The following is a 19,507-nucleotide window of genomic DNA, read 5'->3' as shown; positions in this document are numbered from 1 at the left end:
AATTTATAGATATCATTTTTTTTATAGTTACATCTTTTCACCAAATAGTTCAGTTTTGCAAATTATTTGTCGGCCCCCTTTCAATACCTTCACGGCCCCCCACCGGGCCCTGGGTCACAGGTTGGGAACCACTGGAGTAGAGAATCAGAAAGTGTAAAGAGACGGACTAACACACATTTGTCGATTTTGGGTTTTCATGATTTGGCATATAGTAATGTGTGATGGGTATTCTCTTTTTTTTTTTTGCTATATACTTTGTATTTCGTACTCACACGATTAATTGATGATCAGAGCTGCAACAAATCGTTGAAAAACTAATTTAAGCCTTTTAATCAAACAAAACCAAATTCTTTCTGGTTCCAGCTTCTTAAATGTCACTTTTCTTTGTCATAAATTACAGTACACTGAATATTTGAAGGTTTTTGACTTTTAGTGGAACAAAAACAATCAAACTGAAAATATCATTAAGGCCATTTTTTCATAGACAAAATTCAAGTTCAGAGAAATACAGAGTTTGATCCTGATTCATAAATGCACCTCATCTGTTTCACCAGCAGAGGTCGCTCATGCTCCGTCTGTCTCTGGCTGCAAATCCTCATGTGTCATCATGACTGTTCTCCTCTGCGCACTTTACATCTTCTGTAGCTTCATCAGTCAAAAAGAGTCTTTTCTTATGTTTTAAAATCCAGTTACTCACCACGATGAAGATGCTGATGATGACGAAGAGATGTCCCACCCAAGTCATGATGCTTCTCCTGCTGCAGAAACACATGTTCACAGATGTTGATGTGAGTCGTCTGAAATGAGATGAAAGTGAAATGAAGAGTCAGGAGAAGGGAAGGACTTCCTGTTACAGATGGGAGGTGTACGACGCTCCTGAAGAATCACATACAGAGAAGTTCAGTCTCAGAACATTAAACTACTCTTTTAAAATGTTTACATGGACGACAGAGTCTCAGGTTGTCGAGTCGTCAGCAGAGTTTACTCTTTTTATTTCCAATGTTAGAGCAGTTTCTTCTTCTACTCTTTACAGACGGATTGTTTCCTGTTCTCTAACTTATAGAAGCTTCAAGAGATAAAATTACTGAATAATTCACCATATTGACAATATCTGATATTTAAAAAAAGAAATATTGATATTGTATTAATAATACACACGAGATAATATCAGATGTTCGACCTTGTAGATCTTTTATCAGGTCATCTTGTTCCCTTTTCACTCTCCATTAAATATAAATTATTCTCTTTTGTACAGTTGTTGTAACAGACTCTCCACGTCCCTACACTCAAAGTTGAAAGATGAATTTGACTGAATTTTATTTTATTTTTTATGTAATTTAAGTTTTTGATTTAATTTTAATTTTTTTCCATATCGTGATAGTATCGTTATCATGAATTCTTTCGGCCACAATAATCGTGATCCTGATCCTTTCACTGTGCATGGATAAGCATGGAAGTGATGCTGCATTCACTGAACTTTGGTAGACTTGGAAGAACGGCACTTGAACCTTCTAATCACCAGATAAACTGCCCTAAATTTGCTAAATTTTTGTGTGTGTTACATATTTGTTGGATTTAATGTGAAACCAGATCTAAACAAACGATGTAAAGCTTCTATAAAATGATCTGAATTTATTGTTTTAGTTTTGAAGGCTTTTTCCCGCTCAGATGCTCAAAAGTATGGTTTAAGATATGACTTGAACGCATCATATGAGCTAATTAGCATGTTACTTAGCAAAAACCCTGAACTGGGAATTATTAATATTCATTAATATGATTAACGCCGCTGTTTGAGGTTTAATTCATGAACTATTTTGCAGTGAGTGTAATTATTAATTATGTGAACAAATATTAATATTAAATAATTATATTAAATTAATTAAAATTAATTAATGCTCAATAAAAAAAATAAACACTTTAATTAAAATGAAACAAAACGTCTTTAAAAGTCGTTTTTAAGATAAACGTTAACGTAAATCCTCCTCTTCCTCCACCACGCCTTTTCTCCTCCCCTTCCTCTCTTCATCATCATCATCATCATCATCAGCCTCCACCTGGACCTCCTCTCCACACGCGCCTCTCCGTCGTCTCTGATCCTCAGATGGAAAAGACCTCTGCTCGTCCCCGGAGCTGCTGCTGCTGCAGAGCGGCTCTTCCTGCTTCAGTCAGGCCGCTGTAGGACACCTCAGGGCGGGGAAGCAGCGTCGCAGGGAGGGGGACCCCGGTGTTGGAGCGGAGCGGAGCGGATCTCTGGATCTCCGGCAGCGTCTCCTCCCTCCCTCTGCACGCTGCGGACCCTCAGATAGATGTGCGGAGAAACACACCGGCTCTTTCCCTTTATGCTTCACCACAACGGATAAGTGCTGATTTACCTCGGTCTGAGCCGCAGAGGAGGAAGAGGAGGAAGAGGAGGATTGGTCACCATGTTTCTGTTCCTGTGTCTGACATGGACACAGCTGCTGATCACAGGTAAGCGTCTGTTGTCTGTCTGCTGCCTCAGACCAGAAACACCAGCAGGGACATGGAGCTGAAGCCGATGATCATCCTGTTATTGTGTTGATAGTGAAACCAGAGGCTCCTCTGGTGCTGCTCAGATAAGATTCATGAGCAGAATAACCTCTGTGCCTTCTGCTGGGAATTCATCCTTCACATCAGTTTCTGATTAACCTTAATTTATATTCATTGCAGCCATGAAATCAGTTGATTTTTGCAGGATATTTCACATTAAAATCCTCAGGACGGAGGCTCAAACCTTCCACAAGGATGTGACAGGAACATAACAGCAATTATCAGATGATAATTTTTCATTAGAGGAGAAAGGAGGGTGAAATCCGGCAGAGAAATGCTACAGAATATGTCAAATTTGTTTAGGACGAACGTTCATGATGATGCTGTGAAGGAATTTACTGTGAAACGGGTTAAAGAGTGAAATGGATTCAGTGTAAAATGATGAAAGACCTTGAACCTTTAGACTGGAGCCAGATCATTTTAGGGTTTTTTTTTATTGGAGGTAAGAGGAGTTATTATTACACTGATGAGGTTTAACAGCTAAGATTTTAAGACCGTTAACAGGAAATATTTGATTTTAGCTGCAACCTCCCGTCAAAAAGCAGATTAAAACCTTCAGCATTCTCTGACATTGAACAGCCCTGAAGTCACAGTGAGTATACTGACGGTTTAAAACACGTTGTGTTTTCTCTGATTAATTGTTTGTCAGAAAATAGTGAAAAATCACAAATGTCTTGTTTAGTCCGACAAACCCAAAGAGATTCAGTTCACAGATTTGTCAGTCTGTAACGGCTAAAAAGTGTTTTGTGAGGCCACACTGACCTTGACCTTTGACCTTTGACCACCAAAATCTAATCAGTTCATCCTCGAGTCCGAGTGAATGTTTGTGCCAAATTTGAAGAAGTTCCGTCAAGGTGTTACTGAGACATCGTGTCCACGAGAACGAGACGGACAGAGGGACACCCTGAAAACAATAAAAAGGAAATCAAAGGGAATCAATTTTCTGTCAGACAACAAACTGATTAATCTACTAATCGTTGCAGCTCCAGACTTATGACTTGCAAGTCTTCAGACGTAAATAGTTCTGCATCCAAATGTTTAATTATTTAAACATCTGTTTTCCAGGTGTTATTAAGACTTGAATGTTGACGTCAGCAGTTATGAGAAATCAGAAACCGAGAACTCCCACATGTCGTGAACGCAGCATAAAGGACAGACGTAGAATACCATGACATGACTGCAAAACGCAGGTGATAAATACACGGTCATTTCAAGCTGCAACTAAACATCTTCTTTATCGATTAATCTGCTGATTACTCTCTTGATTTAATCGTTGAGTCTGTAAAATGTCAGAAAATGATATCCATCGATCTCCTCCAGTTCAAGGTCAAGTCTTTGGTCCAACATTTAAAACTCAGAAAAAAGCATGAAACATCTGAGAGGCTGAAAATGGAAAAAAGTGAAATGATAAATAATCACAACATTTGTGGCTCTGAGCCTCTCTTCTGATTGGCTGACTGTTTTCTGACTGATCCAATAAAAATACATCAGATTTCAGGTAAAAACACTCAGAGAAACCAAATCCTGCAAGGTTTGGATGGTGGGTCCAGGTGGGCGGGGCTTGGTGACTGCTTTGTTGTGACATCACAAAGTTCCAGAAGTCCTGACGGCTGGTTTTAAGGCTCAGTTTCTGAATACAGGCTGTGTGCATTTCTCTGTGGACTGAGGCTTTGATACTTTCACAGTATTAATATAGAAGCTAGAGCTGATCTATAATCACACTACACATGGACACAGACCTTTACACTGGAGGAGCTTTAAGTATTTTACTCATTCATGAATGAGTTATATTATTATATCATTAAAACATTCACAGGGAACGTTTTTCTGCATTGATCACTTTTGATGGATTTCAGAAAAGACCTGCAGCGTTTTGTTCATCACTGTTTCTTTAACTGGAACAAAATATTGAGAGATTGTTGATTTATTAATTTTAATGATAATCACACAGAGACAGACAGAGTCATTTTCTAGTGTGTGTGTGTTCGGGGAGTGTGTTGTCTGTCTCCCCACAGAGCTACCTGTCAGCCCCTCTCTAACTCTGACCTGTGATTGGCTGACAGCCCCTGTCCAATAAGGGCTTGGCTCAGCTCAGTGTCGTGCATAGCAACCAGGACGCTGTCGCTAGGGAGAAAAGATGCCAGAGACGGAGAGAAGCTGTGTCAGCTCCACAGCCACATCTCTCAGGACTCCTTCAGGTTTTAACCTGATGTTTCCTGTTATTCATAATTTAACACAGTGGAATATGATTCAGACATTTACTGTTGAGAAACACCAACCAAAAATACTCTTTCATAAACAGGAAGCTCACATGTTTATTCTGTATATTCTGCCTTTTCAAAATAAAGGACCACAGTAGAGTTTTGAAATGAGGCCGTCTGGTTCTGGAGGTTAAAGCGCCATTCATTCATTTCCTCATGGGAAATTGAATCATTGTTAGAAAATATCTGGTTCTTTGATGGGAAAAAAAAAGCAAAGGTTACAAGCATGTGTTCATAAAATCCGCTGGGGAAAGAGTTAACTACAACTCCCAAGATGCATTTCGGCTTTCATTACCGGCACGCAGTGAATCTTGGGATATGTTCGACCAACAGGTGGATCCTTCGTTGCCCTGGAAACGAAGGACGCATTTCTCGACCGCATTCGAAGCAGCTTCTGAAAAGGTTCAGCCCAGTCTCGCCGCTGCGAGCTAATCTGTCTTTAGTTGCAGCCTCTGAAGGATGTGGCCCCTGAATTGGGACACAGCTTTTGAGTTTTGAATTCACCCGTTTGATTTGCGCCTCTCACTGGCGTCTCCATGGCAACAACGCCCATGGGACCCAATTCGCCAAAACGACGAACAAAGCATGATTTCTCCGAAACAAAGTTTAAATAACTAAAAGTTGCAGCCGTAACGTAAAACTTCAGGGTCGGCGTCTGATCCAGGAGGTTCAGTAACATTCAGGATGTTGTTTAAAGAACAAACTGAAATGGGAGGAAAAGATTCATGATTTCTCTCCACATTTATGGTTTTTGGCACAGCTGCAGCCAAGAAAAATAGTCCTGATTTCAGCAGCCAGACGGGCTGGTAGACACAAGTCGGAGGACGCTGTCACATATTTCTCTTCCTGGCTTCCTCTCAGCGAATCTCCTGCCAAAACAAACGGACAGGCGGTCAGTCAGCTGAGGGGGTCGTGGAGGTCGGACCGAAACTTCCAGCATCGTTTCAATCTACATAAATATTTTATCAGACCTCAAGAATAGTCGGTGTATAGTCATTTGTAGTCACATTAACATATTACAGTGTAGGTGTGAGCAGATATATCTGTTACACCTGTGAACCCAGCACACCGGGATCAGGTCCAGCTCTGGAAGGTTCTGGTCTCTGTTTTCTTTCAGGTCCTCGCCGTCCTTCCTGTAGCTGTAAATGTGAAGCGCAGGATGCTGCCGGGAGGGGAAGAAAAAAAAACCTGATTCACTCAGTAGATTTTTTCTTTTTTTTCTTCTTCTCTCAGGATAAATAAAGACTGAGAATGAATTATGCAGCGTTCACATCCGTCACGGTTGGCTGGGTTCAGTCAGGGGTTTCCTCTCGGCCCGCCTGCAGACTGATGAAAGCCTGAGTCCTAAGCAGAGATGCTGCGACAGACAGATGGGATCTCCTGCTCTCATCTCTCTCTCTCTCTCTCGCTGCTGCTGCTGCTGAATGTGCTGCTGGAGGACGGGAGGTTTAAAAGACGACAGGGTTGTTTATAGATTTGTGCAGCAATTAGACAAAAGAATGAAATGTTTTCTTCTCTCTCGAGAAGAAACTGATCGTTTGATGAATCCCTCCTCAGTATTTAATATCTGAAGTGTGTGAAGGATGGCGACTTTTTTTTTTGCCTTTAAAAGACCAAAATGCAACAGTAAATGTGCAGGGGTGCAAGAAATACTCATCTACTCATCTTTACTCAAATAAGAGTACTAATACCAGTCAAACCAAGTAAGAGTCCTGAATTGAAAATGATCCTCAAGTAAAAGTGTTTAAGGAATCAGGAAAATGTACTTTAGGTATTAAAAGTCAAAATACTTACAGCTCCTCCAGTGTAAAGGTCTGTGTCCATGTGTAGTGTGATTATAGATCAGGTCTAGCTTCTATATTAATACTGTGAAAGTATCAAAGCCTCAGTCCACAGAGAAATGCACACAGCCTGTATTCAGAAACTGAGCCTTAAAACCAGCCGTCAGGACTTCTGGAACTTTGTGATGTCACAACAAAGCAGTCACCAAGCCCCGCCCACCTGGACCCACCATCCAAACCTTGCAGGATTTGGTTTCTCTGAGTGTTTTACCTGAAAACTGCTTTATTTTTATTGGATCACTCAGAAAACAGTCACCCAATCAGAAGAGAGGCTCAGAGCCTCCTCTCTTCTGATTGGCTCACCGACCTGTTGTTACTAGAGCTCCAGAGACTCCAGATTATGGATTCATCTTCTCCTATCTTATTGATTAGGTAGTTGATTGCTTTGGTTCTAAAAAGACAGAAAAACATGAGAATTGCCATCACAATTACCCAGAAGTCAAAGTGGCACCTTCACAATGTTTGTTTTGTCGAACCAGCATCTAAACTTCAACATTATTAAAAATGATTTAAAGCAAAAGCAGAAAATCGAAGCTGGAATCATGAAATGTTTGAAATGTTTATAACAAACTCACTTTTTCAGAAATTACAATGAATTTCAAGTTGTGAATCAAAGTTTTATTGTTCCAGCTGTGAAAAACACAAACATATTTCCTCCATGTTTTTCATGTTTGACATCATCTTCCTCTTCTTCCTCCTTCAGAATCGTCCTCTGGCGATCACGAGCTTCGTCTCTTCCCTTCTCGTCGCTCCAGTCACCTCCGCCCACCTCTGCACCCTCAGCACGACTTGAACCAGCAGCACGATGTGGACGCCTCCCAAAACCACCACCGCCACCATCTTCATCATCATCACCACCGGCCGCGGATGCCGGACGCCCCCTCCGAGTCTCGGTTTCGTCAGGAGGCTGGCGGGCAGCGCACCCTCAATCTGCTGGCGCGGCCGCATCACGAGTTGCAGCCGGAGCACGCCGCTGTGTCTGCGCGGCATCTGGTTACCGTGGTGAGTAATCTGCTCCCTGATTGGGTGAGAAAGAAGGGAAGTGGGAGTGTGGCGGGATTGTGATGTTGTCGTCTTGTAAATGTTGTCACTGATGTGGACTGAGCTTCTGTTTATTTGTGATGAACCAGGAATATGAAAAGCTCTATTTCCTGTGCAGTTGGGAAATTTAGTTTTATTGTGAAGACACAGCCGCGTTGATGAGAATCACCTGAACTTATCAGGACTGTGACGTTACGGTGTTTTCCACTGCATGGTGCCGACTCATCTGGACTCACAAGTTATTTTCACAAGTTTAAAAAATACATTGATGGCCCCTCCCCTTCTGCTACGTAGTCAAGATGGCGACCCCTTGAGGGTGAGAAGTGTCCATCATTTTACACTCACATTTCACACACGCGCAGAAAGGTTTCTGAAGCTTAGAGTGAGCTGCTCCACTGTTGCGATCTTGGCAGTTCCTGACTCCTCCCCTAACTCCCATCTAATCCAAAAATGGGAGGGGCATGTGTGGAGCCAAGACTTTGGTGCATGCCGGTTTGTAGCAACGATATGCTCACGCACCTGTCACTCAAAGAGGCCACGCCCTCAATCTGCCATAACTGTAGTCCTTAATAAAATGTAAACAGGTGAGTTATATAAACAGGTGTCATGAAGGAGGAAATTAGCTTTTGTTGTTGTTTTTGTACCAGGCTGTAAACATGTTTATTTCTGCTGTAAAGTTGGACATTTTAACATGGGAGTCTATGGGGACTGACTCACTGTTGGAGCCAGACTCTAGTGGTCGTTAGAGGAACTGCAGCTTCTGGTTCTTCAGTGTCGGCTTCAGTTTTCAGCGCTTGGTTTTGAGGCATCATCCAGATACTTATACACTTGTGTACACTGCATGTTGCTGCGCTTGTCAACGTGAAAATGCTTGAAATAACAAGTGTGAGTATGAAGGTGTGTGAATTGAGACTCAGCAACGATGTGTGTTTCATTTCAGTGTTGTCAAGGAGATGGAGTCCAATATGAAGTCTGTAAGGATGACTTTGTGTTTTTTGATGCAGCAGCTGGTTGACATCTTTATATTTGCTTCATCATCATCATCATCAGAGACACAGGACTCGTGTAACGCCTGACGCTCTCAGCCTCAGTTTGACGACCAGCTGAATTCCTGCAGTTGCAGATGAGATATGTGTGTTAGCCGGTGTGAGTGAACGCCGCTGCGGCTCCTCCTGAGGCTCATTAATACGATCGTTTGATCAACGAGGGTCGTCTCCTTCCTCTCAGAGGTCAAAGGCGACTAAAACCAAGGAGATCAGAGGTCAGAGCAAACAGACCGTCAGTGAGTGATGGACGAGGAGCTGCAGACTCCTCTATCTACAGCGCTCGAGGAGAGATGCTGCGCTCTCTGTTGCCATGGAAACACTAATCATGAGTGTGTGTGTGTGTGTGTGTGTGTGAGACCCACTTACCTACACAATGGGTAGTTACATAACTCATAGATAAACAGCAGCGACCTTCAGAGTGACATTGAGACAGACAGACACAGGTATGGACTGGTTGTTAATGAGAGAGAGAGAGAGACAGAGAGAGACAGAGAGAGAGAGACAGACAGACAGACAGACAGACAGACACAGAGAGAGAGAGAGAGAGAGAGGTGTTCTAGTTATAAATGGATGTTGAATGTCAGAGAGGAAAAGACCAGAAGCTTTTCTGTTTCTGTCTCAGAAACGTTTTGACCACCAGAAAAAAATATTCAACTATGTCAATAATCAATTATTATCAATAATTACATGAAGCAAGCTGAGTATCTGAAGAATGAACCTCGGGCCTTTATAACAAATATCATGTTCATTTTCCACTATTTTCTGGTGTTTTACAAACCAAACAACTAATCGACTTAATTGAAAGAATAATCAACAGATGGATCAATAATGAAAGTAATCACTATAATAGACAGAAGGTGCGTTTCCGTTCAGCTGCTCAAAGCGTAATTTGAAATTGTGACTTTTTAAAACCAGTGATGAAATTATTTGACTAATTGACTAGTTGATTGACAGAAAATGAATCTGCAGCCGTCGTGATAATTGAATAATTGTTGTTTCCAGTTTCTTATACGAGAGAATCTGATGCTTTTCTTTGTCGGACACGATGAAGAACTGAAATCTTGTTGGTTGGACAAAACAAAATAAGACATTTGAAGACGTGACCTTGGACTGTCGACTTCAAAATGAAGAATTGATTAATCAAGGAAGAAATGGTCAGGTTGATCATTAGTTGAAGCTAAAGTCCGCTCGTGTCTTGTGAACTCGCCTCAGTCATTAATGTTGAACTTTAACAGCAGCAGAGGAAAGTGTGGAATCAGGACACACCGTCTGAGCCACGTTTATTTTTAGGAGAAATGTAGCAGATCATTAATTTAACTGAATATCTACACGCCACAACACTCGCCAACACTCCCACAATCCTCTGCCTAAACAGTCAGAGGTGTCATCAGCACAGATGCATGGTGGGAGTGGAGGCAATCTGGAGAAACCTCGGGTGGAAATGAAAAGACAGACGAGGGATGCTGGGCGTTTCCTGGTTACCTGTCCGTCCGTCTGCTCAGGATCCAGGGGTCCTTCGGGGGGGGGGGGGATATAGGTCACCCTGCACAGCGCCTGATGAATCAAACACGCTCCAGGACACCCACACACACTTTGTAGGAGCGCAATGAAAAATTCATGAGGAATCTATATTTGTTCTTTGTTGAATAATATATTTATGTTGGAGAAACCTGATGAAGTCAAAGAGCCGAAAGCCGCACAGACACTGACACTGTGACTCATGTTCATTGGTTAAACTGCTCTGTTGTTTACGTGAAAGGGAAAAGTTGAGCTTTGATCACAACAACCCAGAAATCCCCTAGAAGCCACACAGGACAACATGGCAACCACCCAGCAACAACCTAGAGACGCCAAACATTGGTTACAGTGTATCAGCTGCATAGCAACCGTCTGTCAACACCTTAGCAACCTCCTGACAGCACTGCCAGAAAGCAGTTTGACTGGAAGAGTCTCTCTCGTGGACCTGATATCTCAGTAACGCCTCGACAGAACTTCTTCTGATGTGGCACAAACATTCACCTGGACTCAAAGATCAGGTGATTAGGTTTTGGTGGTCAGAGGTCAAAGGTCACTGTGACCTCACACAGCTGTTTGATATTTTATCTGACTCTGGATAAACAGGGATGTGACCTGGAACTAGTCGTGTTATGTTTTTATTTTGCAGACCTGTGTTGCATGAGGCCACAGACTGAATCACATATGAAATAACATAGACTTAAACAAAGGTGGTTATTTAGAGAGGAAGCGTCTGTATTTACGATACTACGACTTGATTTTCCTCCCGCTCTTTTCCTCTGCAGCTCTTTCTGCTTTTATCAATGAGAAACCGCCGTGAGGCTCGACACTGGTCTTACGTAACTCTCTTCTGTGTTAATTGACTTTCTGCCCGTGGTCACATGACCCGTCCCTGCGAGCCGCTGCCGTCCCATCTCATCACTATGAGAACCACGTCACTGATGGATGGATGCAGGGAAGAAAGACGGAGGTTCAGGGACTGAAATACGCCTCAAACAGAAAATGATCAGAGGAAAACGTTTCTCTTTTTTTCACATTTTTCTGTTCATGTACAAAAAATACACATTTATTAAAAAGTAATAAAAGCTGCGACACTGTAAATTGGCAGAAAAATAATATGCAACTAAATTAATAATTGATTAACTGTTGAAAACATTTTTATGCACAAAAGAAAAATACTTTTCAGCCTGAAATATTTTCTGTGTTTTTCTCTCGTATTAAACAGAATTTTTCCCTGAGGGATTTTTCAGAAAACTGACAGACATTTGTTACTGTTTTCTTATTGGGGAACATGATCAGCAAGTTGCTCTGTATTCATTAGTTTGTGTGTATTATCTATAAGACATTAGTAGTATTATATGATTATATTTTCCCATAATGCACCAGTGTTTAGGTGGAAGCTGAAAAGAGGATGGAGCAAGCTTGTGTAAGTCCCAGATGGTCCCCAGTCACCTCCCGTCGCTGCATCACGCCACATGCCTGCAAGACACTAGAGTGTGTGTGTGTGTGTGTGTGTGTGTGTGTGTGTGTGTGTGTGTGTGTGTGTGGCCTTTGCTCCCCTGTCAGGTTCCCACAACACGTGCAAGCTGGTTGTCACACACACACACACACACACACACACACACACACACACACACACACACACACACACACACTCTGCTGTACTTGTGTGTGTGTCTCTTGTTAGTGAATCTGAATTGGAGTTAATTTGGATGTTGTTGAAGCAGATCATAGGAGGTGGTGTGTGTGTGTGTGTGTGTGTGTGTGTGTGTGTGTGTGTGTGTGTGAGACCCAGCTTGTTGTTGTGTTGTCGGGGAAACGGCAGATCTCCACCTCACGCTCACTGCGTGTGATGACATCCGCCTGTTTTTATGAACGTTTTCTGTTTGTGTGTAAGAACTCGACATGTTGTCACCGAGAGACTTTAACGTCACAAAACATCCTGAGTGAAGTTCATGTTGGAGCGTTAGCTACAACTTTAGGTTTATTCAGTTGTAAAACTGGCACCATTAAGAAACGCAGCGTATCACGGACGAACAGACGAGTGTCTCTGCGTTGATGTGACACTGAAGGAAACTTGAACACAGACTTCTGCTGCGGTTTGTTCTGTGATTTCTACATTCACATACATCAGAGATAATTACATCATTGGAAAGTGCAAGTCACTGAATTTGTAAATACAGTCCAGACCATAAGTATTGGGACAGTTGGATATTTGTTGTTCAGGCTGAACTGACTTGGTTGGTTTTGCTGGTATGTCGTCGTCCTGCTGAGTGACGGTCTGTTGGACCTGGTCCTTCTGTTGTCACCGGGTGTTTGCATCTCGTGGTGAATCCTCTGAGGTTCTGGTAGACCTTTTCAGCCTCATTATTATTTTCAATATTGCAGAAAATGTAAAGTAATTAGTCAAACTTGATGATCAGCAGGTTATGATCGTTACTATAAAGTGCTCTGATTGGCTGAGCGTCGCTGTTTAGTTTTATTTAGTTTTTTAATGAAGGAGCCACAAAAGCAAATGTTGAAAGAGGCAGCGCTAAAATCACAGCAGGAGGGTTCAAACCTCAGCCCACACACACAAGTGTGTGTGTGTGTGTGTGTGCGTGTGCGTGTGTGTTACACTATTAAATAATTCATATCAGCGGTGTGTGTTACGTCTGCGAGTGGAGGGAATTTTGACGCCACTTCAAACCCACAGAGGGAAACATGATTCATCCCGAACTGGGTGTGTGTGTGTGTGTGGGTGTGTGTGTGTGTGTGAGAGCTCAGTTCACTTCTGATAACTGCAGCTTCATGTGCTTCCTGTATTAAAACACATTCTACCTGCACGTCATCCGTTTATTTCTGCAGGATTTTGCCGTTTTAAAGACGGTGTGTGGTTTTATAGATCAATACATGGATCAATACATGGATCAATAGATCCCCAATGTGCTATTTGCTGCTGTAACCAAGTCATTTTGTTTTGAAACTTTGAAACTGTTCAGATAAAGCTGTGACCAATATTTAGATTAGTTGATTAATCAATTAGTCGAGTGACAGAAATTGAATCAGTAGTTATTTTATAACCAAATGATCTTAATTCTCTCGTTTTAGCTTCTTTAATATGAATATTTTCTCTTTATCTTCCATGATTTCAAACAGAAGTCACGAACCCTGAGGTTTACAGACCGTCTCTGGCTTCAGCAGGTCGTGCTGAGCATTTTTCCACCATTTGATCTAATCGATAAATCAAGAAAATAACCTGCAGGTTCATTCAGAATGACAATAATCTTAAGTTGCCGCCCCAGTAACATTAGTGAAACATTAGTTTAGTTATATTTTCCACTGTCGGCCATTAAAACATGATGGAAGGAAGAATAAGAAGGTCTCCCGTCAGATTCAGCTGCTCTGGAGCCGTTTTTTTTCTCAAAGGAAGCAACATAAGCGTGAATAATCTAACCTCACGTCAACCCACTCATTCAGCTGTGTGTGTGTGTGTGTGTGTGTGTGTGTGTGTGTGTGTGTGTGTGTGTGTGTGATCTCATTCAGTTGGATGTTGCACGTGCTGCTCACGTTTTTCCCGTCAGCGTTCTGCAGAGAAGCAGCTCCACTAACACGCTGGAGGAAATGACTCGCCGTCGCTGCGACCGCTTCATTCTTCAGGCGTATCCACGGAAACGTAGATTTTTCTGTTTATCACTGATCCAGGAAAATAAACAGTGTCAGCCAGTAACACTGTCACGTGACGTTCACAACAGGAGAACACAGGAAAACCCTGTTGTTTTTGAATCCTTTGGAGATGATAAAAGCTCAGAAAACTCACCATGACAACAAGATGCTGCAGCGATTGGTTGATTAATGGATTCGTTTATCGACAGAAAATTAATTTACTGATGTTCTGATATTCGAAATGATCGATTTTAGTCATTTAGTAAAATATCGACTTCCAGTTTCTCTGATCTAAGAACTTGATGCTTCGTCACATATGATGATACGTTTCATATTTTTGATTTTGGTTAAAATGTTGTAACAGCCATTTTCACTATTTTCTGATATTTATAGATGATTTGAAAACGTAATCTTCAGATTAATCAACAGTGAGAATAATGTTTAGCTGCTGCCCTGATGGCAACAGAGTGAAAGTGTATGTGAAGGTGATTAAAGAGAATAATAATAAAGATTCAGGCTGAAATCTGCAGACGGAGGCAGAGGTGATGAAGAGGATCATGGAGGATCGTAACGTTCTTCTTGTTGCGTCACAAATGTTTCTTCACAGTCGTCAGATCTGAACACAAACATTTTTACACTTTGTTAGAATTTAATTTTAAACTAATTTTGTCAAAACAAAAGTTAATAAGAAGTAAAACAGTAACACTGTGTTTGTGTTCACACTGGACCTCAGGATCAGAAGCGCTGCGGGTTTATTAAATATAGAAGCTGCCAAAACATGAATAAATAAGTGATTATGATAATATTCCTTCTCTTTAGTAACAACTCAGTGGAAATTACATAGATTTTTGATTTACAAAAAATGACTGAAATATTATTATTATCAAAATAGTTGCTGATTAATTTTCTGTTGATCAACTATTTGATGAATTGATTAATGGCCTGATCAAAAAAAAAAAAAAAAAAAAAATAGAGTTCATCACTTTAATGCCTCATTTTTGTGGATTGAAATTGAAATTCTTAATTTTTTCTTTGTCTTTTTCACTCATTCCCTCCGTTAACCTTTTTATATTTTATTGTTTATCTCCATCATATAACCCCCCCCCCCCCCCCCCTTATCTGATATCTGATTTGGTCAAATTGGATTCTCCCTACTGCCCAGAGGGCTATCAGCTAATTAGTGGTTATTACCCTCTGTGTGTGTGTGTGTGTGTGGTGTGTGTGTGTGTGTGTGTGTGTGTGTGTTGGTGTGTGTGTGTGTGTGTGTGTGTGTGTGTGTGGTGTGTGTGTGTGTGTGTATGTGTGTTTTTTCATTTGTGTGTTTGTGTGTGTGTGTCGGACAGAAATAGCACCTGATCCTGACAGGAAGCGCTGTGGGATAATGGCATTACCTGGACAACAGCCAATCAGGTGGCAGGTTGAGCTCTGTCCCCCTCTAAGCCAATCAGAGATCCCGACATGACTAGATCAGGAAATGGAGCGAGAAGTCCCTGAGCGCTGACTGAAAGGCAGGAGGTCGCTCTCTGTGTCTGTGCTCATTGAGTGAAAAGCTTCCTGTGGGCGACAGGGACGATCAACAATGTTTACATGTTTTCGTGGTAAGGTTGTTTGTTTATCAGAAGTTTCAGGTGAATCAGACTTTATAGTTTTTATTTACAGGCTGTTGTTTACTTGTTTTCTTTGTTGCTTGTCAGTTTGTTTAGATGTTGAAACATCAGTTTGTCGTCCGGTTGTTGTTGTTACTTCCTCCTCCGAGGTTGTTTTCACCTGCGTCTGTTTGTTGGTTGTTTTGTTGATTTGTCAACAGGATTAAACAAAAATGACTGAGGCGATTTACACTGAACTTGTTGGAGAGGAGGTTCATGGACCCGGGAAGGATCCTGCCAGTTTTGGGGCAGATCCAGATCGCTGACTATAAACTGTTTTCTCTGAGGTCTGGTCTTGTTGTTTCACGTGGCCCTTCACTCTGATATCCCCTCTAGTTACAATTATTTTCATTATCCATAAATCTGATTATTTTTTCCGTTAATTGATTAACAGTTTAATCTATCAAATGCCATAAAATAGTTTTAAATTGATTAATTAATTAGTTTAGAGTTTAAAGAATATTAAGCAGCAACAGTTGTGATACATCCTTAATCATCTCTCAGCTTTTTGTATTTTGTTTCTTGATGTTCTACAACTGATTCTCTCTGTTGGTCGGGCGTTTGACGACGTCACTTTGGGCTCACAGGCTTTATAGAACCAAAAGTTTAACTGATTAATCTAGAAAAAATTATTTAAATTTCAATTAATGAAAATAATGATTAGATGCATCTCTCACTGCTCGTGTCATTTGTTGGTTCAGCAGCGTTTTTTATTTCTGTTGTGAGACGGAGAGAAAAAAGAGTTTGTTTAACAGAATAACCTGCAACCAGACACAGGCTGCTAATAACATCAGCTGTGTGTGTGTGTGTGTGTGTGTGTGTGTGTGTGTGTGTGTGTGTGTGTGTTGAGCCTGTCTGGCTGTGGTTATTGTTCCTGATATTGAATTAAGTGGCAACAGAACATGTTGTTGTTATAGCCATTAGCAGACAACCGCCCACACACACACACACACACACACACACACACACACACACACACACACACACACACACACACACACACAGTGTTGAGCAGCAGTCTGTGTGTTTGAAGCTGCAGACGCCCGTTTGTTTTCTTCTGTTGTTTTTACACAGGTGAACATTAGCATCAGGCTGCCTTTAGCTTAGCTTAGCACAAAGACTGGGAGCTGGGGGAAACTATTAGCCTATCTCCACCCAGTCACTCTAGAGCTGTCTGATTTATATGTTATAGCTTGTTAGCTAACAAGCTAGTCACCGCCCCCCGCTGTAGTTGACTGGGTGTAGTCTCCAGTGGAGTCGATGCAGAGCTGAAACCTGGTGACCCACAGTGAGGACAGCAGGTTGGAAGTTCACATGTAGTTTGTGTTTCAGAGACGTTCACAGGACTGTGTTCATTCGCCACCAACAGCCGATCGACCAATCAGCTGATCAGTTTCTCGATTAGTCGACTGGATGTTTTGATGTTGACGAACTTTGTTTTGTCCCAAACACAAAAATATTTTCCATTTTATTACTGTAATATTAAGATGAAATCTCACTTTGTAGAAGCTGGAACAAACACGTCACTTTTTACTGAAACTATGAACTGATCATTAAAGTAGTTGCTGATTTGACTTTTAAAATGTAATTGACGGATCGTTCCAGCTGCAACACAGAGTTTTAAAATCAAATGTTCCTGGTGAACATTTAGTTTCATTATAAAGACCCAGGATAACATTTGAAATATTTCTCCATCACATCTTTGTCTCAGGTTTTGTCACCTCGAGTGAATTTGCTTCTTTTTCTGCACATTTCCATTGACTTTGTTTCATTTGTGCTTCAACTTTTTCTGGTTCTAGTTTCTGTAAAGAGACGATTTCTTGGGTTTTTGTCAAATGGAGAAGTAACTGAAACACATACGTTCAGTTTGAGGGGTTAAAAACTAGTGTTTGATGTAATGGCAGTACAAACCAATCTGTGTGTGTGTGTGTGTGTGTGTGTGTGTGTGTGTGTGTGTGTGTGTGTGTGTTAGCTCTCAGGGTCGTTACCTAAAAAGTGCTTCCTGTATATTTCCTCCACACACACTGAGAAACTGATTACAGTAAAATCCAGGATGAGTCATTAGTGTCTGTGTTTCACCTGTCTCCATATCACTTCTGCTGAAAGCTGAGAGACTGTTGGGAAAACCAGAGGAGCCAAACAAAGAGGAGGGAGATGGAGATGGGGGAGTTGGGGGTGTAGAAAGATGAAGTGAAGCAGAGAGGGAGATGAAATATCAGCGGGATGATGTGATGGTTCGATCTGTTTGGTGATGAGGCTGCAGACTGTGAAGTTTCTGAACAGACGATCATCACATTGATCAGTCAGTGTTTCTAAATGTCAACTATTAGCTAAAACAAACAGTTAGCTAAATGTGAACTATTAGCTAAAACAAACAGTTAGCTAAATGTGAACTGCTAGCTCAATGTGAACTGTTAGCTAAATGTGAACTGTTAGCTAAATGTGAACTGTTAGCTAAAACAAACTGTTAGCTAAAACGAACTGCTAGCTCAATGTGAACTGTTAGCTAAATGTGACAAAGTGCAACAGAAACAGACTTAGTGAATTAATCGTAACATACATGAAGAAGTGTCAGATTTCCATCATGTTATATCCACATGGTTTTCCATCGTTTGAGCTTTGCCTTGATCTTTTAATGACCTCATCTTCTTCTTCTGCACTGGTTTAATGCAGCCACTGGAGAATTAACCATAAACCAGTTAACTCATATTCAGGAGATTATACAGCAGAAATGGAGGGAAACGAGCTTTAAATCTCTTCTTTTTTTTTTTTTTTTGCAGATTTTCTGAAAATTGGGTTGAAATTTGCTCTTAATGTGGATGGAAACTTGACTCTCTCTCTCTCTCTCTCTCTCTCTCTCTCTCTCTCTCTCTCTCTCTCTCTCTCTCTCTTTTTTTGCTTTCGTGCTCCTTCAACTTTTTCTGGTATCTAGTTTTCTGTAAAGAGACGATTTCTTGGGTTTTTGTCAAATGGAGAAGTAACTGAAACACATAGTTCAGTTTTGAGGGGTATAAAACTAGTGTTTGATGTAAATGGCCAGTAACAAACCAATCTGTTGTTGTGTCGTGTGTGTGTGTGTGTGTGTGTGTGTGTGTGTGTGTGTGTGTGTAGCTCTCAGGGTCGTTACCTAAAAAAGTGCTTCCTGTATATTTCCTCCACACACACTGAGAAACTGATTACAGTAAAAATCCAGGATGAGTCATTAGTGTCTGTGTTTCACCTGTCTCCATATCACTTCTGCTGAAAGCTGAGAGACTGTTGGGAAAACCAGAGGAGCCAAACAAAGAGGAGGGAGATGGAGATGGGGGAGTTGGGGGTGTAGAAAGATGATTGAAGCAGAGAGGGGAGATGAAATATCAGCCGGAGAGAATATGTGCATGGTTTCGATCGTTTTGGTGATGAGAGCTGCACGACTGTGAAGTTTCTGAATAGACGATCATCACATTGATCAGTCAGTGTTTCTAAATGTCAACTATTAGCTAAAACAAACAGTTAGCTAAATGTGAAACTATTAGCTAAAACAAACCAGTTGCAGCTAAATGTGAACTGCTAGCTCAATGTGAACTGTAGCTAAATGTGAACTAGTTAGCTAATAATGTGACAAAAGTGCAACAGAGAAACAGACTTAGTGAATTAATTCGTAACATACATGAAGAAGTGTCAGATTTCCATCATGTTATATCCACATGGTTTTCCATCGTTTGAGCTTTGCCTTGATCTTTTAATGACCTCATCTTCTTCTTCTGCAGTGGTTTAATGCAGCACTGGAGAATTAACCATAAACCAGTTAACTCATATTCAGGAGATTATACAGCAGAAAATGGAGGGAAACGAGCTTTAAATCTCTTCTTTGTTTTTTTTTTTTTCTTTTTTTTTTTTGCAGATTTTCTGAAAATTGGGTTGAAATTTGCTCTTAATGTGGATTGGAACTTGACTCTCTCTCT

General features: G+C 41.1%; 1 protein-coding gene across 2 annotated transcripts in view; it reads left to right on the top strand.

The window, feature by feature from the left end:
- The first annotated feature begins 2,081 nt into the window (after window positions 1-2,081).
- The window catches only part of ptprr (protein tyrosine phosphatase, receptor type R), a 34,416-nt gene continuing 16,990 nt past the window's right edge, over window positions 2,082-19,507 (top strand). Inside the window, exons 1-2 of one of the 2 annotated variants that reach the window (XM_022749682.1) lie at window positions 2,082-2,469; window positions 7,374-7,669. In XM_022749682.1, coding sequence (XP_022605403.1) covers window positions 2,424-2,469; window positions 7,374-7,669 — 342 coding nt within the window. In that variant the 5' untranslated portion in view covers window positions 2,082-2,423. Of the gene's footprint in view, window positions 2,470-7,373; window positions 7,673-19,507 lie in introns of both variants that reach the window. The other variant, XM_022749680.1, reaches the window with a different exon arrangement.

This window comes from Seriola dumerili, unplaced genomic scaffold, assembly GCF_002260705.1.
Source record: "Seriola dumerili isolate Sdu_G_001 unplaced genomic scaffold, Sdu_1.0 BDQW01000138.1, whole genome shotgun sequence".
Taxonomy (NCBI): domain Eukaryota; kingdom Metazoa; phylum Chordata; class Actinopteri; order Carangiformes; family Carangidae; genus Seriola; species Seriola dumerili.
Note: the sequence above shows the minus strand (reverse complement) of the source record. Positions and strands in the feature narration are given on the sequence as shown.